This window comes from Pseudochaenichthys georgianus, chromosome 5 (genome assembly GCF_902827115.2).
Source record: "Pseudochaenichthys georgianus chromosome 5, fPseGeo1.2, whole genome shotgun sequence".
NCBI classification, from domain to species: Eukaryota; Metazoa; Chordata; class Actinopteri; order Perciformes; family Channichthyidae; genus Pseudochaenichthys; species Pseudochaenichthys georgianus.
The window spans coordinates 12000432-12023845 of NC_047507.1; the positions used below are offsets into that span (position 1 = coordinate 12000432).

At 43.7% G+C, this 23414-nt stretch overlaps 1 protein-coding gene across 2 annotated transcripts in view; it reads right to left on the minus strand.

Annotated features, from left to right (window-relative positions):
- Window positions 1-23414, minus strand: part of LOC117446307 (plexin-A1-like) — a 190996-nt gene that overhangs the window by 13559 nt on the left and 154023 nt on the right. Inside the window, exons 13-23 of one of the 2 annotated variants that reach the window (XM_034082457.1) lie at window positions 22167-22318; window positions 19325-19448; window positions 19068-19204; window positions 16227-16394; window positions 13013-13106; window positions 11753-11989; window positions 9868-10011; window positions 8411-8645; window positions 4988-5130; window positions 3194-3450; window positions 492-558 (exon numbers count right to left, since the gene is read on the minus strand). In XM_034082457.1, the coding sequence (XP_033938348.1) occupies window positions 492-558; window positions 3194-3450; window positions 4988-5130; window positions 8411-8645; window positions 9868-10011; window positions 11753-11989; window positions 13013-13106; window positions 16227-16394; window positions 19068-19204; window positions 19325-19448; window positions 22167-22318 (1758 nt within the window). Of the gene's footprint in view, window positions 1-491; window positions 559-3193; window positions 3451-4981; window positions 5131-8410; window positions 8646-9867; window positions 10012-11752; window positions 11990-13012; window positions 13107-16226; window positions 16395-19067; window positions 19205-19324; window positions 19449-22166; window positions 22319-23414 lie in introns of both variants that reach the window. The other variant, XM_034082456.1, reaches the window with a different exon arrangement.

A 23414-nucleotide genomic window follows, 5' to 3' on the forward strand; every position in this document is an offset into this window, starting at 1 on the left:
CACACACACACACACACACACACACACACACACACACACACACACACACACACACACACACACACACACACACACACACACACACACACACACACACACACACACACACACACACACACACACACACACACACACACACACACACACACACACACGGCTGTAAAAGAATCCAGTGAGGGACACAAAGAGAGGACAGGTTATTGCGACAGGCTACGGCAATCACAACAACGCCACCAGCTGTGTGTGAACAGCGCTTCACACCGCAGCTTCCTCAATTCAGAGGAAGGAGAATTTACCACATGAAAGGCGGAGGTAAGGGATAGGTATCCTGCTGCCTCTGCCTTATCTAATGCTGCAGCTGTGAATGTGTGTGTGTGTGTGTGTGTGTGTGTGTGTGTTAGTGAAGCATTTTTCTATTCTCAAACAAAAGCGGTGTTAGTATTGCCTCCAAACTAGTGTGTGGCTGCCTGTTGTGTGACGGACTATTTTACCTTGAGGAACTTGTAAAGCAGGAAGGTGAACCAGTTGGTGAGCATCTTCTCAGCGACTGACTCAGTCCTGGGAGGGAAAAATAATAGGACAATTAAATAAGAGATTGACAGTGAAAGGAAGGAAACAGAGTAAGGAGGGGAAAAACAAACACATTTATCTTTTTAAGAAGCACCTCTGCACGAGACAGTCTGAGGTGTTGGAGTCATCCCAAATGTCTCGTCCCTGTTTCAACACAGAACCCAAACAAACCCCCATCCCCCCCGGGCTAGGATCTCTGGGCATAAACCAACGCTTTCATCATGAGGGGGAAAAGGCATTTAAGAGGCGCCGGCACATCAAAGAGAACATGCTGCATTATCAGTGGTTGTGCGGTTACCCTTCAAACAGCTGAGCCCTTTCCATTGCTCTTCTTTACTCCCACCCTCCATCTTCAAATGCAAACAAATTAACTTGCCAAAACAAACCCCTGCATTTCTTTCATTGTTTCACCCCCAACATTCCCCCCCCCCCCGCTCCTTCAAGCAAAACCCACTCGTCTTCATTGAAAATAAAGCAATTAGTATAATTCGCTAACTCCTCTCGTTAATCACAAACCTGCCGTGTAATGAGGGAAGCCTCCGCACGCTCCTGAGCGGACACACGTGAACAACCGGGCGAGTGAAAGCAGAGCAATTAAAAGGCATTGTAATTAACGGACTTATTGCGTCTAATTTGTTAAACAGCTGAAAGGGAGACCGGCGCTAACGGTTCTGCGGGAAAACAAGTGATTATTTCTTTCTCTCCGTCATCGTCCTCAGATTTACCTCCTCGCTTTCTAACATCTTTTCCTTTTTATATTAGGGGGAAACGGCAAGACTGCTTAATTATCCATTCCTTGTTTACTCTAAGACGAATGGGGGGTGCACACGAGAGCCTTCTGCTGCTGGGTTACCGAGTTGTCTAACTGGGCCACATGCCCACACTCGTGTTAATATTAGTCTTCCTGTCATTAGCACAGCACGAGGTGTGAAAAGGTGAAGAAAGGCGTATCCTGTTGAGAGATGACGGCGCAGGGAGATTTGTTCTTGTCAACTTTGCACTGATTTCTTCCTTTTTTTAGACAGCTGAGAAATAGAAAGGGAAAACACAGGAAACTAGGCCAATGTGCCAATGGAACCAGTGAGGGCCCGTAGCAGGAACAAGACGTGAACTCCTACGCTTCCGCTAGCTTCCCAGTTTTGACTGCTGAGCGGTGTTTGATGTATTTGGAGCCGTTTTTGTTTCTCATGGCTGTCAGCAAAATATCTGAAAGATGAGGCTACAGGGAATGGAGGACGGTGGAGGCGAATACACCTGGACAGAACACGCTTATGGCCATGTCAGGAACACGATAGTAGGCGCATTTTAATCTCATCTCATTTCAGGAAACTACGCCACTAGAGTGATGATGCAGCTCTCCTGGACACACACAGCGAGTCTATAACGTTCAAAGCAAACAGAAAGCATCCTTTGCAAGAGCGCTATTCACCCATAGGGATGTTAATCCACATGGGAGCAGATTATTAAGTCTTTCTACTTTGCTTTTCTGTGTACTATGTCTAAAAATAAAACTGTTCTAAAGTCTATCTATTGCAGGAAAAATACCAAATCAGGGTGAAGCATGTGTTATAATTGCAGAGCTTATTAACGCCAGCTCCCGAGGCTAGTGTAGTTAGCAGGGACAGCGTGTTGTGACCGTACGCCCCAAGAGGGGATTGGAAAAGGCTTCACACAGGCACACTGGCTGAGAGTCATTTATTTGATTAGACTTTTAATTAAATATCTCTCAGAGGAGAAAGAAAACATAACTTTTTTTTTTATCATTTAATGTCTAATTCCAATTTATTTGGAGACAGGCCATTTCTCTAATTGTGTCTTTCCTTAAATATGTGTGTCTCCTCCTGCCCTGCAAGAGCTCTTTCTTTCTCCCTCTGCCTATCTGTTCTTCCACCATATTGCACCTTTTCTATTCTTCCTTCCTCTTCTCTCTCCATCCATGTTTCTCCTTCCATCAATTTGCCTTCAGCCCAAGTCCCCCTCGAGACATGTTGCCCTCTCTTTCTGTCAATCACCATTTTCCTCCATCCACCTTTATCTCGCTGTCACCTCACATCTTTTCCTCCACTTCCGCACAACTTCCCCTTTTACCAATCCCATCTCTCTCTTTCCCTTCCGTCGTAAATGCTCCCCTTCTTCTCCTTTACATCCCCTCCATCCCTTGCACTGTTCCCCTTTCTACCTTTCTCACTGTGTGTGTGAGAGTGTCTGTTTGCAGCTCCATTGGGAGTGGGTGTGTGCTCAGGGGTGTAATCCTCTCTGACAGGGACATGGTTGAGAGATAGAGAAGAGGTAACGTCACATCGGCCCCTAAAAGCCCACAGTCCCCTGTCTTCCATAACTTTATTCAGAGGAAAAAAGGAACAAATTACAAGCTTGACATTATCACACAGCATCATATTCTCTTTTTCTATCATGTTGTCATCAATTCTGTTCTTATTTTAGTACTAAAGTGAGTATAACTATGTGCTTCTTTGTTGAATTTCTGTCCTTTTTGAAAGAAGCGCTAATTCCCTCAGAGGGGCTTTTCTCACGGATGCCTCAAAGCAGTCAGTATGTCCCACTTAGTATAAAAAAAGGGACATGGCTTAGTGGGAAAGCTATCTGTGCATGTGTGTTTCTGTACCTCCTGAGTAAGAGCTTCGGGTGGTTCTTGCTCTCCAGGTTTTTGTCGATGAGGTCAGACAGGAGCTGTTTGAGGACCCCCGTGGCGTACTCCATCTCCCCCTGCAGCGCCGTCATTATGAGGGAGGCCACGTTGCCCCTGTCCCGCATGGAGAAGGAGCGCTGCGCCTCCAAGGTGCGGATGAAGGTCAGCAGGAAGTGCTTTTTGGTCAGCATCTGGCCGAATAGTGTCAGGGCCTTCTCCGTGTTGGCGGGGACCTGGAAAGGACGCAACAGAGGTGATGATGGAGAAGGAGTGTGAGGAGAGAACATGAGGATATGGGAAATAAAAAGGTATGGGGTTGTTTGGAGTAAGGATGAAGGTAGGGTTACATCAGCATGAAGGGGAGACAGAGAATGTAGTGGAAGAGAGGGATGGAAATATAGAGAGAAGTGAAAATAAGAAAGAGAATGCACACGAATTGTAAAAGGGCAAATGAGGGATATAGAAAAGAGCGAAGAGGTTGAGATCAGGATTGAAAGGAGGATGTGAGTTTTAGTTGAGGAATGGATGAGTATGAGTTAGAAGGAGGAATATTAGATAAAGGGAATATTGGCAAAAGGGCAACATGCAGACACACACACAAAACATGTACCAGGAAATGGAGAGGATAATCTCAAATATGCATCCAGAGAAACAAGGCTTTAAGGGTTCGCACTTTTATTGTTTCAATGTTCTCTCCTGTATCCCAGTTCTCTCTCCCTTCCACACTGCAACCCCTCTTTTTACTGATTCTCTTCTTCTCTCAGAGCACAGGGCAGGTCTCCCCCTCTGAGGGAGAGAAACGGAGGTCTGAAGTGAGAATGTGAGCTTCACTCTGTAATAAGAAATTGATCTGCTTGCTAGCGCACTACTGTGGCCTGTGATTGCGTGGGCCATACAAATGAAAATCCAATGTCGCGCTGCACTTTCCCTTTGGAATACCATTGATGGCCCACGCAGATACAGCATGTCTCCCTGCAGCCGCCACCTTGCATGCAAGTCAACGGGGCATTTCTACGTGATGCATGTGATGAGAGTCTAATGTATATACAGAAATGATGGAAGTACAAATCCATGCTGCGTTACAGGGTCCACAGAGCCGGGCTTCACGCGAGTGATGGAGTGTTCCCTCGTGAGAAGGGAGCAGTAGTCGAGAGGAGAGTGTTTTATTGAATGGGTGAACATTGCTTCTTCATGAGCCTCAAACAGGCTTGGTCCTGTAGAGGCAATACATCACCTGCAGAGTCTTAGGGGCTCGGACAGTGCTCGCTCCCTTCACTGCATTACAAGAGCTTCTGTCAACCAAGTTACCTTTTCTTTCTCTTTCTCTAAAGAGCAGTTGAAGATAAAATAAGTTTGGTGGGCATGTTCAGGTTCACCTCTGATACTGGATGATGCATCTTCCCGAATAATTCCTGAAAACTCCCACTTGTATTGATTGATTTCTCCCTTCCTCTAACAGAGACTGTGTTAAATTGATGCGGATGAATCATGGAGTTCAACATGTTGAACGCCTCTTAAAAGCCTATATCAATACCTAATACAGATAACAGAACATTGTAACCTTTTTGAATTGTAGAAATTAGTTTAAAAAAAAAAATCCTGGAAAAAGAACCACGATCTTCATCAAACGGTTGATTTCCCCATGTATTTACCAGATTCCTTACTTGGTCCAATTAGACCATTTCTAATGAAGTATCCAAACAAACATTGAGTTCTCCCAGTGAGTATTTATGTGAGAAAGTGAGCGGAGTGCTCTCTACTGACCCGTACCTCCATCTCCTTGAGCACTGGGTGGTCCTCTATCCCAGGAAAGAGGACTCTCATGGCGTAGGTGCGGTAGTCCAGGAAGGGGATTCCTGCCCCGTCCAGCTCCTGGGTCAGCTCATGGATGTCTGTCTGCAGCTCTGCAAAGGCTGTGCAACAAGACGAGTAATGGTTAGACATATATATTATACTATAAGGGTTGTTTACTGCAGGATGAAAGTTTTGTTTTAATATAGACTTTAAATTGCACACAAATGAAAAACACTGTTTTACATAGTTATAGCCTACAGCATTGATTTTCTTGATTCTGAAAAAGTATAATCAGGCTTCTGTTTGGGATGTTGCATTCTCCTCAGGTGCCAACACGCACTTGTTATGAAAAAGTTCTGCTCAGTAACATTTGTCCTTGTTGATGGTGCAAATTAAGCTGTAATGGAAAGTAACATTTCAGACTTGATCTGAATAAGCTATTATCCTATCAAATCGATCGCATTGTATCCAATCGTCTTGTAGGTTAAAACAATGTTGTGTGTTATCAATTGGAAAAGGTGAGTAGCAAATAAGCATTTATTTAGATGCAAAGGTTGTGTTATCAAGTAATAGTTGTTTTTCTCCCCCAAAAATTGGGAAATTAAGAAACAGGACGCACAAAAGAGATACATAAAGAAAAAGCTTAACATTGCACTATAATCAAACTTATAACACCTGGGTAAATGTGCAATGTACAGCCTCTCTTTATGTTGCATTGACCATGCATGCCTCAGTAAATCTGATTGGCAGCAACAGCATGTTTAAGAGCAGCAAAAGGAAACAGGTGAGAAGTTAGGAGGAGATGGAGGCGTGTGGAGGAGCAGCGGTGAAGCAGCCTCATGTTATCGCTCTGTGCTGAGAGCAGAGAGCAGGGCGGAGGCAATGCTGAGGTTCTCAGTGGCTGGAGGGGAGTTCAGGATGGAATTGCACACAGGAACTTGAGCATGTGAACACACACACACACACACACACACACACACACACACACACACACACACACACACACACACACACACACACACACACACACACACACACACACACACACACACACACACACACACACACACACACACACACACACACACACACACACACACACACACACACACACACACACTTGTTCTTGTCTTGCCCCACAGCTGAACACATAACCTAGTGCCCAGATGATTAATGTGAGTCCGTGTGTCAGTGTTTTTACACATTTTCCGTTCCCAGCGAGCGTGTGTTCTGACCCCGTTCTGTATACTCCAGTGGCCTCACAAGTCACATCGAGAGGGAACAAATGGGATACAATCCTTTCCTGCACACACCATACAATAGTGAATATATCTTGCCGTACTGCTTTGCTTCTATTTTGTAAATACTAAACATAAAGCTCCATGATTTCATTAACTCCACTGTGTGTGCCCTATAGTGTCACCCACAACGCACCAACACATGGATACACAACCAAAACAAATAACAAACCAGAGCCCAGACTAACAGATGGCTTGTGTCACCCTATTCCCTTTTTCCTATCTCTCTTTTTCTTCCTCCTTCCAAAGTGACATCGTAGAGGTCACCTCCCTCTCCCCTATGGTTGCTTCTCCTCTGCTACATGTCATCTCTCCATCTTTCTGTTTGTTAGGTTCACTCGTGCCACCCGTCTCTCTCGGCATCACTAATCAGTCTCTTTTTCCCTTGCCTGCCACATCTCTTCTAATCATTTATGTTTTACTTCATCTATATATTCAATACTTTTCTGTTTGGAGCCCAGGACTTGGAAAGAAGGGGTTCACTACACACTACCATTCATCCCTTATTCATTTAACCCACATATTTTATTCCCTTGTCCTTTTCACTCCATGTTGTCTTCTTAGTTGCTCACCAGCGCCATCTGCAATCCAATATTTAGGTTGCTTCATCCACCTCCAATTATCTCCCACTATCTTCAGATCAACTTCTCTCTCTTCCTCTACTTTAGATTCTATTGGCTTTCGCTCTTGTTTTTTCCCTCCTTATTATCATCCTATCCATCCTTCCTCATTGCCCACCTCCCCTCCCGTTCTCCTCTCTCTAGTTGTCTTCCATATTAATCTCCCTTGCTTTGTACCCCCTCCTCCCATCCATCCTGTTGTCGTCTTCAAGACAGTGGTGACGGCAGGGGACAGACAGGGTCAGGGCACTTGGACTCACTGCCACAGACCCCAGCCAATCACTGTATGACCTGCAGTGTACGTGTGTGTGTGTGTGTGTGTGTGTGTGTGTGTGTGTGTGTGTGTGCGTATGTGTGTGATTGTGAGTAGTTGCAAAAGAGCAACGCATGAAGACCTGAGTGTCAGGGGGAGTGGTGGGAAGCGCGCGCACACAGTCATCTTCTGAGTTGTTATTTCTGTTAAATCGATGATGTCACCATTTTTGATCATGCCACCAAAGCTCTGATTTGTTCACAGCCGTAGGCAATTTTAAAGTCTGGAAAAAGGCTACATTCACTAAAGATCAAACATAAAAGACAAAGACAAGTTGCATTATGGGAGGTGTCGGATCAGGCCTTTTTGAAAGTTACCCATAATAGAGAAGTGAGGATTTCTCGGCCATGGTTGCATTCACTTTGACCATTTTGTATTTGTCTCTGAAATGTATTGAATGCAATGCTTCATTGTTTAAACAAATATCTATACAAAGGATTATCCTTGAATATGGAGCCTTAGCTAATATTGTTTGCTATATGTTTGTGCTCCAGAAACATCTGCACTAGTAACAGTGTATTCATGTTGTAACAGTATATTAATGTTTACAGTGCAACAAGTGAAGTGGTCTCATAAAAAATGTATTGTGATGATCATGGTTATCAGTATTCTCCTTCTCTTTCTCCCCATCTGCTTCTCTCTCTCTTGCCAGACAAACCAGTAGCAGCATCACTAGACTCTCCCTGGATCCATGCTCCTTTGGTGCCAAATGAATATATGCTAATATACTAGTACCCCTCACTTTCCCACCTCTGTGCCTGTATCTATCTAACCTCCATCTCCCCCTTTCCCTCTCTCAGTGTGGATGCTAGTAAGGCTAGCCAGGCAGCTCTCTCATGGGGTGGAGAGCCAACATCTGGTGGCCACACACACACTGCTGCCACCTCACAGCAGGGGGACGGGTAGCAGTGAGAGGGAGGGGGAATAGAGAGTGAAAGAGAAAAAAGAAAAGAAAGGGAGAAATGGAATGGACTATTGAATGGGAGTTGTGCCGCTTATAAGGTAAACTGCAGCGAGAGACCGATTTACAGACATTTCTTTTTGGGACATGGTAAGTTATTTGGGAGGAAAAATGGAAAGAAACTTGGAGAGAAAAAAAAGAAATATGAAAATATTTGTTTGGTTTGAGTGTCACCCTTGTTGATGATCAAGTATGGTCGTAACTCACCTTCTTTGCACTCAAGTGCCACCCTGGACTCCAGGTTGTCCATCTGCAGTTGCAGGCGTTTGAGGGTGCGGTCGGCATCCCGTGATTTCCTCTTATAGGCAATCAGCACCACAATGATAACCAGCAGGAGCAGGCCGCCACCTCCTCCAATACCGATGATGGCGGGCAGGGTGAGCAGGCTGTCTGAGTAAATCTGCAACGTCCCCGGAGAGTATTCAAAGCCTCCAACACGCACCTAGTAGACACACACAAATGTTAGACCACATAAAAAAATGATGTGGGTCTGTATGCAGCAGAATTAGGAAGGGTTCCAAGCTGAAGCTGTAAGCCATTTTCACTCAGCGTTACATAAAGTAGAAAAATAAATGAGATGCTGCTGCCAAAATGAAATGTGAACATCATACAGGATTATATTTTTTAATTAATCTGTATCTACGAGAGCTACAGTTCCACATACAGGCAATTTTAGGCCTACACCTGGCCACAACTGCTATAAATCCAATAAAGTAATAATAAATTCTGCAAGGCACTATTGCTAAATCCCACATTGCATTTATACTGGCAAACCAAGCTGTGTCGAGTTGAGCCAAGTGCAGGCCAAAACTCCCTAAAGCCTTTATATCTGGGTTGGGGGAGGCAACATCTGTGCCCTGGGGCTGTCTTTGGAACCAGGGAACAAGTATACACAGTCACACACACATCCGACTTTCCACCATATCGAAACAGTTATGGCTTACAGAACACGTGAGTAAAAAAACGTTGGGATATGCTTTTTCACTCCCGTCTTCTTTTTCTTTTATTCCATATTCAACTGGCTCACATCTATGGAATACCAAATGGAAAAGGGTAAAAATAGACTCAGACCTCTCACGCCCACTAGCCATTTTTTGGTCTCTATTGAATATCAATACCGCTCAAATCCCAAGGAGGATAGTAGCCAAACGAGCCCGACCAAAAGCTTCAAAGACATAAATACAGTCGCAAACACCGCTAGAGGTGTAAGAGATGTGTGTGTGTGTGTGTGTGTGTGTGTGTGTGTGTGTGTGTGTTTGTGTGTGAGCAGATATATGAATGGGGAAGAGAAATCTAGAGTAATTAAAGAGATTTAGGACTGATGGATTGGGGAGGAAATAATGAGATGAATGAATGGGAAGGCAGGAAGTGGATTGACATAAAGAGGGGGAGATGAATAGCACAGCGGAAACTGCACTGAAATCTATAGAAGAAGATGGGCTGAGCGACTGAAAGACATGAGGTTGCAAGACAACATAATCAAGCTGGATGATGAAATAACAGGTAAGGAAGACAGAAAAAGACAGACGATACTCGTTTTTTTTTATGGCTGTATCCAAACCTTTCCCCATATGGTCTGATGATTTGCTTTGTGGGACAACCCAAACCCACAATGGGGAAATCATACAAACAGTCATTCTAGACAAAGTTACATTTGTACTTACAGTGACTTTATGTTCTCCGGTCAGGTTGGGCCATTCACACAGCAGCTGGCTCTCGGACAGGGTGAGTACGCAGAGCGTCTCCCCGATCAGCACCGTGTAGTTCAGCTTGGTGTTTCCCGGGGCTGAAGGAATTAGGTTACGGCCCTGGAAACAGACACACACATGTTTCACTTACTTACATATGGTCGAAATATAGGTTCACATTAATACAATAATAATCAGCACAAAAGGATTCACTGTTACTATGAGTTTTGCTGTGGAAAAAAACATTTGTTTCTGATTGGCTGGAACGTGTCCGTCAACAATTCAGCCACATTGTGCAAGGTGCTTTAAACTGCAGGTAGTCATAGCAACAGTGATTTTACACTTTTCATTGGAGACATTGCACGAAAATGGCTGATCATGAAAATCCTCTGGACATCCTACTTTTCCTTACTCCTTCATAAGTCTCTGACAATTCTCCTCAGTGAAAAAGAATAACTATATACTTGTGTAGCAAATATAATAACCATAAGATTATTTGATCCAAATCTATTGGCTAAGAGCTGCCAAAAAAAAGGATTACATTAAATAAAATCTACAGAAATTCTTCTTCTCCTCTCCCATCTCTTCCTCCCCCTCCTCATCTGAAATCGCTTTGCATTGCATTGCAGGGTAGGACGACATAATTGCTGAGAAAATGTCAGATTTTCCTTCAATCATTTAATAGGATGCCATTTTTGCGCTGCTTATTTCTGCAATTCTTTACTCGGAGCGAGGTGGGGCAATCAGAGCTTTTCAATAAAGAATGATTTTTAAAGTTACAGGGTTGAAAGGCGTGATTCTTTATTTCTTAAACTCCACCCTGATTGGTCTAGAGAAAAAAGGCTTTTCTTTTCCATGAAATTGCATGATCATTTTCTATTTTGCTGCCGATGCTTGGAAGTTCGAGGGGAGAGGTTAAATGACAAAAGACAGCGTGGGTGGGTGGGGCTTAGCCTTTATAAATGCACTCTGGATTTAAAAGCTTTCTGCCTCTGGCTTAGAGTAAACATGGCTATGAAGTCTCTCTTCAGAAGATAGCTGATACAAATCTGAGCAGGTGGCACAGCAACACATTTATAAACATTACTTTCCTTTCCTGCACCTGATTTTAAAGGGGCGCTTTGGAAGAGATTTGTTTTCTCTTAAAGGTCTCCAAACCCAATTGGAAGAAGCAGGTGAAGAAATAACATCTTCCAAGGTGGAAAAACATCCGAAGGGCGGTTGTGTTGAAAGAAAAACTCTTAAAGCAAGAGAAAGGAGGGCGCAAAGTGTCTGTACAGGAACGTTTGGAGCACATCATTTCAAATGTCTGACAGCCTCTTATCAGTTGTGTTGGATGCTGACTGGGAGGTTGTTGCAGCATTTTCAAAAATATTTTGTTAACAATGCCGAGGCTACTAAACATGACAAGAACAGTACTAACACTTAATAAACATCCTTTTGGTCCTCGAATCTCAGTGGGTTTTAAGAAATGTATTTCACTCCTTTGACAGAGTAACTCTGATATAAGATTTAATGCAACACCACCAAAGAATTCACCCTAAAACCATCCACTTGGCAATTAGAGCCATCTGGTTCTTTATACTGTGAAAGGAGAGATGACAGACAGCAGAAAATAAAATCAGAGAAGTGTTGCGAGAATAGAGGCTAAAAGGAACAAAAGACAAAAGTGGATTGGGAGGGCATTAAGAAAGGAAAAGGGTAAAGACAGAGGAAGAAAAAATGTGAAGGAAAGCTAAAGAAAAAAATCGAAGAAAATTGAAGAGGAGACTTGAAAGAGAAAAGATGTGATGGATGTAAAGCAAAGCCAGGTAGAGACCAGGCCCAAACAGATCAATGCACAGAGCACAATGCAATTTACCTTGAGTATGAGTGGTGAGCTGGGCTTTAGCTCCAGCATGCCCGTGGGGCTCAGAGGTTCGAACACGGGGTCCGGGTGGTAACTGAAAGTCTCGTTTACCACCAGCACAGAGCGCACGTCGTCCATGACAAAGCCGATCTCATCAGGACTGCTGCCCACATCCGAGAAACCTTTTTCTGCTGCGGCCACAGAGGGCGCCAGGCACACCATCACCGTGTTGCTGACAACCGTGCAGTTCTACAGAAGGGCAGGACGGGAGAGAAAGAAGGTAAGAGGATAGTGAAAAGGAGGCAGGGAATGAGAAGAGGGGGAAAATATACAAACGTTTAAATAAAGTCACATGACTTGATTTCATTTCCTAACTTTCAACCTTTCTAAATCATTCAAGACATAAACAAGCAAGGTACATTTTAAAATAATAATAAGCAAATACATAATAAACAGTATCTGTATATGATGGCTAACAGGGTAATGTGATACGAGTGATGACATAATGAGGAAGAGGCTGGCTTAATAACAGCGGTGTTCTAATCAGTGTTGATATCATCTGGAAATCCCCCGTGGGGTTCGACGCTTAAATCACTCGACAAATTGGACTGTAATGACTATCGGAGAAACAGGAGAGGTCAGCCAGTAGCTGTTAACAATAATACAGTGCGACTAAACAGACCTTTGAATAGTTTCTCAGCATGTTATAGCCTTACATTATGTTCTACCTGTCAACACAGTAACACCCTCACAGACAAAGCGTGTGTAAAAATCAAGAAACAAAACAGAACTGTGTTTATAGTTCAACAGAAACATTAACCAAGCGGAGTAAAAATTACTGCAGAGAGGGGGACAAAGGAAAAAGAAGGGATATTTTTACTTTCAGTATAGAGTGAGAGAAAGGTTAGCTAAGCCCCGTGGTGCGAGGTGAAGAGAGGGGGATTTGCCGGAGCCGCTTTATTGCTGGTTGACATTTTAAAGGTTAAACTGCTAAAAGGAAATTCAACATCAAAAACAAACAGAAAAATGGGCCCTTGGCTGGTTGACCGGCGGGTCAGGTGTGTGCGCCGCTGTCTGTGTCCCAGGAGAGTGTGCAACATCTGAAAATCAGTTTTTCCACAGCGGGGGAAGACAGCGGAGAGACAGTAAGGGAGAGAGAGAGACACCTGTGTGTCTATATTGGTCTCACTCAACACACTTGTCAAGTCAAGTCAGTGTGTCTTTTGTTTTGTCAATAAAAACTGTGTGCGGGTGTCTGGGTCCACCACTTACATTCTCTGACTTGGCAGCTCCATACTTGGCTCTCATTTTGGGCTCCTTGATGGTGGCAAGATTGGTTCCAGTAATGGTCAACATGGTTCCTCCACTGAAAAGAGATAAGAGGACTTATTGTACAGAAAATCAGAGCAAACAGTTACACAATAGCACTGGGACAATAAAACCTCTTATATGTGCACCTGTGTGTCACACATTCATGTATCTCCTGTTCCAAGTGCATATACGATTCAACAAGCCTTTCAGTAGAGATAAATGTTAATACATCTGTTCTCTGTGGGAGCCAAGAGGGCCCTCCAGTTGGTGATTTACCATTAACGCTCGCTCCTGCTGTAGCCTTTCGCCTGCTTATTCGTGAAAGCCCATTTTCAGGTAATGATAGCGATGCTAAAGCCCTCGCATGAATGTTAAAAGCTTCTTTAAACTGATATGGAGGCTGGAGGGAAGAATAAGCGAATATGTAGCATTAGTCCTGAGAGCCAGAGCTGTTGGCCTCTCCTCAGCACCTCACGAAAGCCACGGGATACATTTTCAGAGTGAAATAAAGTTGCACTGCGGTATTTTCCAGCTTGAAACACGCTCGGAAACGGCACCTGTGTCTGTGATGCGACATGTGCTATAACCTTTACACCTGTGACCTATTCAGGTCTTTGTGACTGACCGGCATTGACATAGGTAATATGGGTGAGAGTCCTATTCCCCCACAATGCCTCCTCGACAGCCCGCGCTGGCCTGGGAGGATGAACTTTATCTGATGCGAGGTGTTCTGACAGCAGCTAAATAAGTCAGCACACAACCTAAAACTGGAGAGGGGTAAGACGAGGCTTGAAGCATTGTGCCACCGTGACTCACCACTATAAAAAAAAAAAATCATATACTGGCTGGTGTATGGCTTGGTTTCATGCAGGCAATGAGACACCAGAAATAGAGCACGGTATACTTGCTGTTAAGCCTTGGATCATTGCTCTTTCTCAGTGGCTCTGGTGTTGTTCTCTGAGCAGTGGCAGCTGAGGGCTTGTGATATACTCAACTGAACATTACATCCATTCCATGGTGGAACTGGAGCATCTTAAAGTATAAATATACATGGTGTCAGGGCACACAATACATAACATTCACAACCAGGGAGTTGTCCCTGTTTTTAGGGGACCAGATGGGGCCTGCAGGCCTGAAGGTGAAAATGGCCCTGAAGGAGGGGGAGAAGCTAGCAGGACGCGAGGCAAAGGATGGCTTTGGGTTTTTGAGAAGGCTTAAAGGAGGGTGACAAATGTTTAAGTAGTAAATAGAAGCTGGTGTGAAAAGCCAGTAGGAGATTAGAATATGTACATACAGTTACACCTTTGTTTGTGCAGTAGAAATGTAGAGGCAACTCTGAATATGCAGCAGCTCATGATTAGTTCTGTGAGAGGATACGCATCTTTTCCACACATATACAGTGCACACTATAATAGTGTACCGAGTGCACTGTGTAAACAAGGTGGAGTGTCGCGCAATCTCTGCAGTGCAATGTGTCCTCGTTGTTAGCCTGAGAACTCTTCCTGAAAGGAAGGAAACAAGTCTGAGTCATGTCAGCTCAGCGCTGTTTGAATTCACCCTGGGTCACCGGTGGCAAAATAGCTTGGTAAATAAAAAGCGTGATTGGTCTGGAGAACCATGCACCTCCTGCTCTGGGAGCGCGGAGCGAAACACAGAACAAGCCGAGTGCCGAGGTTATATCCCCCCAAGGCTGGAACCAACACTTTCATTCCTGTTTCCCTCTCACCTCAACATTTCATTCATCTAATTCCAAATGAGATTTCTCATCCACTCACACCTCTTTTGCGTGATAAGAGACTTTGTCTCCCTGCAGAGTTTTAAACGTGGCTTCCATTTTCACCTCAACCCCTTGCGATAATGCAGGAGTGGATTGTTACACTGTCTGAACAGAACAGTCTGGTAGAGGAAACAAAAAAAAAAAAAGTACCGTACCTGGAATATATCATTGACAAGCCACAGAGTTGCATGTATATCAAAACAATAGATACATGATCACCCCTTCCCAATGCCTGATTTTGAATAATAAATACCTGCAGTGTATTTAAAAGGACTGGAAAGTTTGACCGAAAAAGAACCCTCGTTTCTGTCGAAGAATCACCCTGACAACAGGGTCAACGGCGACAAACAGCTTGGTAAATAAAAAGCGTGATTGGCCTGGAGAGCCATGCACCTCCACCAAGATCCATGGCTCTTTATTGGGATGCATCCACTGTTTGAATATAGCCTGTATACGAGAATGTTATGTAAATGCGACAAAAAAAACTGACTTTAGAAATAATATATGACAAGTTCCTGGAACTATACTTTTGAAGTTAAATGAGACAGTCAACAGTGTGCTTGTGTGTATGTGCTGGCTTTGTTTCTGAGCTATGGAGTTTCTAGGTCATGCTAGTGAGCCCATTAGCTCTTGGAAGCTCCAAGCTTTTTTGTTTTCCTCCACAACACAGCTTGTGTTTGCACAGGGAATCTTCCTGTGGCTATGCAATCTCATTTCAATAAGTCAAGTCATATTTACAGATACATCTCTGCTGCAGCTCATCAACTGTAGAAATGCGATGCTTCAGGAAGCTACTTTACTGCTGTTCCTGCTCTCAAAGATTTACTTTTGAAACATAATGGATAAACAGAATAAATAATATGCCTTTAAAAAGAAAACCAGAGTGGAAATGGAGAAGAATATTTAGTTAGTTGTTGCTTCGGGACCCAGCCGTGGAGTATTTCTCTAGGAGTTCATATTCCAGTTTAGTTGGCTATGCTCCTTGAAAAAATGCATTAATGTATAGCACGTCCACCATCATGGATAATTAATGTATAGATGCATTTGTATCTGTTCTATAGATGTGCATCAAGCTGAATTGTTGATCAAACAGTGTGTTGATGTTAATTATAGATAATGAAATAATCATGACATTATACAATGATAGCAGATGGAGTTAGATAGTAAAATCTGAAAATGTCATCTATTTATGAAAAAATTGGCCCGTTTTCAAACCTTTTACCTGAATTATTCAGTGTGTATCACTATCAGGGTTGACATGAACGATGTAAGCAGTATCTGGAATTAATCAATCGTGCAGTCTACCAATCATCACAGCAAATCCTCCACATTCATTCTAAAAGTTCATCTTTGCTGCGCCCAGACCAGCTAACGGAAAGGACCTGATTGTGTCCTCACCTGGCGATACTCCAGTCGGGCTCGATCTTGAGGATGGTGGGATCGTCAGAGTAGTTGAACTTGACCTCTGGGTTCCTCAGCTCGGCAGAGTTGATGTCCACCATGACCGGAGTATTTCCTGAGACCTGCCCTGATGGGGTCACACACACTATCTCCTTGTTGCTCCGCCTGGAAGAGCAGGAGATGAAAGAGATAGGGAGGACAGGAGGGGGATAGAAAAAGAGATGTTACTTTCAACAGTCGATCTTAAAGGTGACTGTGTGCTTAAAACCAGAAGATCTTGAAAAGGATTTGGAGTATTTAGGAGCTGCCTCTCTGACTGAGAGACAGACACACCGAATAAAATCTCAAGCAAGTGCAAGGGACCAAAAAATATAAAATCCTACTTCATCCCTTAAATAACTCATACATTATTTATCAGCTGCGACAAAAGGCTTGCATACACACGCGAAATGGTGACACAGTTGCCTATCCACAATGCTGGCATCTTTCAGTCTGTCCAGCCGTGGTTTCATCATCCGAATCACAGAGTGATGTGCTTCAAAGCTCTGTCTCCCTTTCCTTTTCTCTCTCTATCTCTCTCCTTCCCTCCTGCGCTTTCTCTGGCTGATAGATCTGAAGTGGCAGATCAGGCTGGTCGTCTCTGTGTGTGATGTAACTCCCTCCCAAGCAGACAGGCGGCCAGCTGTGACCTGCTGGGAAACTTTGTGCCACTGCCAGAAACTTTGTGCTCCACTCCAGTGGCTCATTCCCCCGTCCCCTCCCCCATCCAGGGGGGAGACACTGCTGGCCGAGCATCGGGAGTATGGCTACCTGCGAGACAGCACATGAGCGTGTGTGTGTGTGTGCGCATACCGGTGTGTGGAGCAGGTGCTATGGCTCTGAAGAAGTCTGAATTTGCATATAAATAAAGTGCAAGTAGAAGATTAACATTGTGTAAGTATGTGTTGTGTGTCATTTGTCGTCTGCCAACATCCAACAGTGAACTGCAAGTGTGAGTAAATGGGTGTGTGTGCATTATGCAGGCAGGAGGCGCAGAGAGAAATCCAGAACAGGAGTAGGAAAAGCTGATTGGTACACAAATCCTCCTCCGTTATCTGCCGTTGGAGTGAAATCCAAAGAAACATGGATGATGGAGAAGGTCTAATAGCAAAAACCTATTTTGGAGGATTTTGCGGAGAGGTGGAGTTGGGTTTTTGAGGCTGGGCAAACAAAGGCAAAAGAAAGCAGAATAAAAAAAACAGGAACATTGGTCATCTTTGTGAGACAGAAGCCTGCCTTCTCCCATGAGGCAATTTGGACCGAAGATAGGCGAAGATAGAAGGGAAAAAATGAAGGGGACGGTTGAAAAAATACATAACTAGTTTTCTACATTCCACTAGAGCTACGTTTCCATGGCAACCGTTTTCACAACACTGTCGCCGCCGAGAGCCCCTGTGGTGCCGCGTATGTATTTTTGACAAGGTTGCGGCCACACAAAAGAAAGCCAAGAGGGGATTCGAAAAAAAGGAAGAAAAGAAAAGCAGAGAAACGGGTTTGCAGAAGGAGATAAGAGGATGAGTGACTTGGGGTAAATAGGTTTTGATTAAAGCGGAGGCCCCAATGAATACAAAGACACATTATAGAGACGGACTCAACCAGTTCATTACTTCAGCCATAAAGGTTATTGCTGCTCAGCGAATGAAAGGCCAGGACTATTAAGTTCACCTTTCTCAGGATGGGCTACAGAGCTTTAAATTGGCCTTTACTTTTTCTTTTGATATGATATAAAAAGAGCTTGATAGGTCCAAGCTCATTAGTTTAACCTGTGACTTGTTGCCTGGGAGAAGGGAAAAAACACCAGTGATACAGAGAACTTGCTCTAAAAGAGAAACAAGAAAGAAAAAACACGAACACACACTAGTGCCTCAGTTCCAATGGAAATATCTATACGAAGACTGTTAAACTGTTCTCACTGTGACCAGTAGCGTCTTTCGCTAGTCTGCCTAGAAATTCCTATCTTTTAACAATATTTTCTGCTTTCTCTTCTCTGCCATCTGCAAGACAGCGTACTTGAGTGGATTGAGTCCAGAGCTCAGTTTGCTGTCACTTTGCCAGGAAGGGACTCAAGGAAACAATACAGTTCCTGGCTCAAGGAATTAGAGTCATATCAAATTGGATCTATGTCTCCTCTTCTTGAAATACTGGCACAATCTCTGACAGAGTGAGGAACAGTGAAAAGATAACGGTGGCAGATTATTCTAAAAACTAGAGAAAAAATTCAAACATGAGTTAAAAGCAGGAAATATGTGACTTGCAACACCATATCATTCCTTACAAATCATAGTCATATCCCTGACAAAGGGTGGGCCCTGCACTTAGATCACTTACAGCTAAACTGAACAATGATATCAGCTTCCCATAGAAAGGCTACACTGTCATTCTCTCAATTGCTGTGAATTACAGTACTGCAGGTCATCCCCTTGCCGGCAGCCTTTTCTAGACTTTCTGCAAATCAATGGCAGCGACCGAAAGGTATTTTTTTGTAAAACATGGAACAGGGAATTACTATAATTATCAAAGCAGGAAGAGATGGCATGTGGCAAAAGTAAAAATGGGTGGATAAATCATTATGACTTGTGACCCCAGAGGAACGCAAAAACAAACCATCTCTTTTCCCCGTTTTTCAGTAACAAAATCAGCTACGTTCAATGTTCAAGTCTTGCTAAAGTCACACTACACGTCCATTGTTCTCCATAGATATTTAAATAATTGTATACATGTTTTCAATCACTTCAAATTGTTATCAACTATGAGCTAACAAACAAACATACATTTTTTACATAATTTGGATTTGCTTACTTCTCAAAGCGGCATTCGTTGAGTCCTATCTTCACAGCTACAGAACTGCCTGCGTTGAGATTACTGCCTTCAATTGTGATCCTTGTTCCTCCAGACAGCGGCCCAGTGGAAGGAATGACCCGTGTAAAGTACGGAGACTAAGGAGAGACACAGGCAGAGTAAAGGTGAATAAATCATGGCTGCTGGGCATGTGAGATTTCCAAAATACATCCAGAAACCTTGTCTTTGCTATAATTCGATCCAACACACAAACTTACCACAAAGGTGAAGGCCTTGGTTGAGATGGCTTTGTAGTCTGGGTGAATGCAGTCCCTAACGCACACTTCTACCTGAGCCTCCTGCACTCTGTAACCCGTTGCATCATTCAGCCGGCACACAATCCTAAAAACAAAGTGAAACACAGAGGTGGAGAGATGAGTACGATAATCACAGCAACACAAACACATGTGGGGATGTTAAGAGATCTGCTTCCATGTTTGCTTAATAATGAGATGGAAGGAAGACAAAGGCCAAGTTAAGAAGGTACAGAGAGAGGGGGAAATAATAAACTGCTTCTAAAGCCTCGTTCATAAAGATAACAAAAAGCAGTGGGAAATTGTGTGTGTGTGTGTATTAGTGCGTACTGTAGAACCATAAGCTTCACACTTGGCCCTGAGTGCTGGCTGGCCAAATGAAAATCCACTGGAGAAATGATTGAATGAGGGAAGGAGTGGCAGTGTAGCCCGAGGGTGAACACACACACACTCACACACTTCCTTCATGTTTCACACACTGGAGACACACTTGACTGTTAATTAGCCACAGCGAAGGAATGAGACAGAGAGAAAGGGCGATAGTGCAGAGGAGAGAGGGAGAAAGAAGGAAAGAGAGAGAGGGGGTTAAAGTGGGAGAGGCTGATTAATTGAACGAGCTCATATCCTGCGCATCTCCCCAGCTTCCCTCCCTCCCCGAGATGAGTTATTAACTCTCCTGCTTCCATCCTCCCTGCAGGTGGCCATGGCAACTGCGGCCACTGTGAATTTCACATTCCGATGTCGTTTGTTTCCATTGTTTTTATTTTCTCTTTCATTTATTCCCAGGTCTCCCACTATGACATGATTAAAATGCTGGACAGCTCTCAGTTAGAAACGGCGGCTTCGCTCGCCTCATTACGGCACAGATGACAGGTGGCCACATCGAGCTGTTATTACGTGGTTAGAGAGACAGAAAGTTCACAGTGCATTTGTAAGGATAACAACATTAGGAATTATACCTCCCTCAATCAAATAACTCCGGTGGAATTTGATGGTTAAAAATTAAACATATACCAAATTGTCAAACTGAATTCACTAATAAGGCAATAAAAAGGTTATACCAGGTTCTGTTTTTCCTCACTGCCGGCAATAATTGACTTTTCTCAATGTGGAATCTCGTGAATATTTAATGACAGAGGTGAATGACAAGCCTACTAATACTAAAAGGGCCAGAAGTGCTGCATTTTCTTGCAATTCAATTTGCACAGGCTGGATGAAGAACAAGTGCTTTCAGAGAGAAAGAGATAGCCAGAGCAAGATAAAAAAGAGTCTACATTTCGCCCAACAGTCAGTGCGCCCCCTTCTATTCACCCCCTCCACCAGCTGACCTTTGACCTAGGCTGTCAGTCCCGTAACCCTGTCCTGTCTCTTCTGCTGCAGATCTATTAGGGTCACGGGAATGAGGAGAGCAACGGACCACTAATGCCAGCGTATGGCTAACATCACTTTTAATTAGCATGACAGCCTCAGTGCCTGCCACACCCTCTTTTACTGCGGTGCTATGGCAACTGGCCAATGCAGAGTTAAGGGGTTGACGGGGTTAAACATAGACACCTTGGTGGTTTTGGATTTGATCGCTAGGACAAAATTAACATGTGGTGAAGAAATAATTACAAGAACATCCTAATATTACTCCACGGCTCCATGCCGGGAGAAATGTGATGTTGAAATGTGATGTTCTGCATCAATACAATGGATGAGGTTGTAAATTAGAAATCAAGGCTGACATGTCACTATGATATTTCGACACCCGTCATCGCAGACGAGAAATGCAGAGCATCGTGTTGCGGTGCCTGTCAAATCATCAAAGCCTTACAATTCTTAGTTTCTTTCTTAGTGAGGGGGCAGGGAAAACCAAATCTGCTGGGACTGTGCAGCAAAACTCAGCAAATGGAGCAATTGTGTACAAATGACAGCTACATAGTAGGACATGGAATATTTAGGACACCTCCAGCTGTGATGAGCAGCCCCGATTTCCCCTCGCCCTAAATTGTATTTTCTCTGCTTCTAGATGAATTTAACAGAAAATAAAAATGGTTACTTATTTAGCAGTTTCACTGAAGGCCCAGGGGTAGTTATTGTATGGCAGTGCCAGCGTCACACTGGCTGTTATTAAGTCTATTTTTCCCTATTCTGAATGAAATCTAATAACTCATTTCCCATGATATTTATCAAGAGACAACTAGGATCTTTGTGTGTTTACTGCCGGTAAAAAAACCCAATACTTTTCTTAGAAAATACAACTTCAGTTATTAAATGGGAGTTAAGTTCACCCAGCAGCAACCATCGTGACTCGGAATTTCCCAGAAAGCAGTAAACATCATTTAATCAGAGGGAGCGTTCACATGACAAGCTTTCATCTGTGGAGGAGTTTTATTGAAGATGTGTACGGCCCACTTCAGATGCCATTACAGTTCTCTCAGAACGGGCCAAATTAATTCTGAAGGTGATTACATAAGGTAATATAACTGATGGAGCTATCATTTTGATTAGTGATATAAAGGGTGCACTTAAACTCAGCTACTGTCAGATCTACATTGACGGCACTTATCTACTGGCAGTACCAAACACGGTAGGAACCTGGCAGTTATGAATTGGTTTTGTTTGTAAGAGGAGAGTGGAGTTTAACCGGTGGAGTTTTCACTGAAACAAAGGTCTGAGAGAGAGTTGCAGTGTAGTGCCAGGCAATCAGTGTCACATCAATATTGGACAAAGACAAGCATTGGAAAAGAGAGTCTTAGAAACAGGGAGGACGAGAGTGAGGGGTGGGAGAGGACAGATTGAGACAAAGATAGTGTCAACGTACTGCTCAGCACTGATGTATTGGTCCTCCTGAGGGTTGCAGGCCACCTTGCCGATGCGGACTCCGTTCTGGATGTCTTTGAACTGCAGTCCAAGGTTCTCCCCCATGATGGTCAGCATGGTTCCTCCCTGCCGGGGCCCCGTCTCCGGAGTCAACTGGTTGGAAGGAAACATTGGAAAAGGACATATGTTAGCCAGATCAACATATGTTAACCAGAACAACATATGGGACGATCGATTTTTACCCAAAGCAGTACATCATAGAAAATATATTACGTGTCAGCATGAATGACAGTTTACTTAAGTCATTATGGTCATCTCCCATTCTCAATGAATCAGATACTTGCTACCTCATTAAGAGAGATGAAAAATGACCTCGGATCCATTAAGTCCGCCTCAACTCAGGCTAACATTCCCAACCTGCCAAGTCACACACTTAACCCGGACCCACCCATCCAGCCTTCACTTACATCTCTCAGTTGACCTTGTGACGATTAATCTACTGAACACAATTACTGCACACAGTGACCTCTGCTCCACATATTTCCCCCAGAGGTATTTGAAAGGTGTGCAGAGGTGCTAATGGCTACCCAAGGCTAGCCCAGTCGCTAATCACAGCCCCATTCATCCAGGCAGCCACGCAGACAATGGCTCCTTTGGTGATCAGTCATTACTAGCATAATTAGGGCTAAAGCTAATTGGATTAGAACCTGACGTGTGGCGGGGTGGATCATTTGTCGCGGCAGGGTGGGAGGAGGGTGAAGGGGATGAGATGCTGGTGGAAGGTTGTTTTGGAGAGGGGGTAAGGTCACTCTTTGACCTGGCTTGCCACAAAGGAAGCATACAATGGATGATCAGTGCCCCTACAGGACAGCCATTTTAACTTTTCAGTATCAAGCCCCAAGTGCACAACAACATATATCCAAATAATTTTTTTGTTGTGTGTCCATAATAAAGTAAGCGTCGATATATAGCACACAATAGTGACAGGGGGCTAAGTGCCAGAAAAGTATTTTAAAAGTATTTATGTAGTAGCAAAAGCTCCGGTCAAACCAGAAAGACAGTAGAAGTCATTTGTTTGTGTTGCAAAATGGTTTGTCATATTTGATCAAAGTGCTTGGCCAGAGCACCATGTACAGTATATTGACTTGGCCTCCACGGGTAGCAACAATTCCAGAGAAAGGAATTGGTAATAACATCAGTATTACCTTTGCCTGTTTCATTTGTCAACATCCTTTGTGGAACAGGTCAC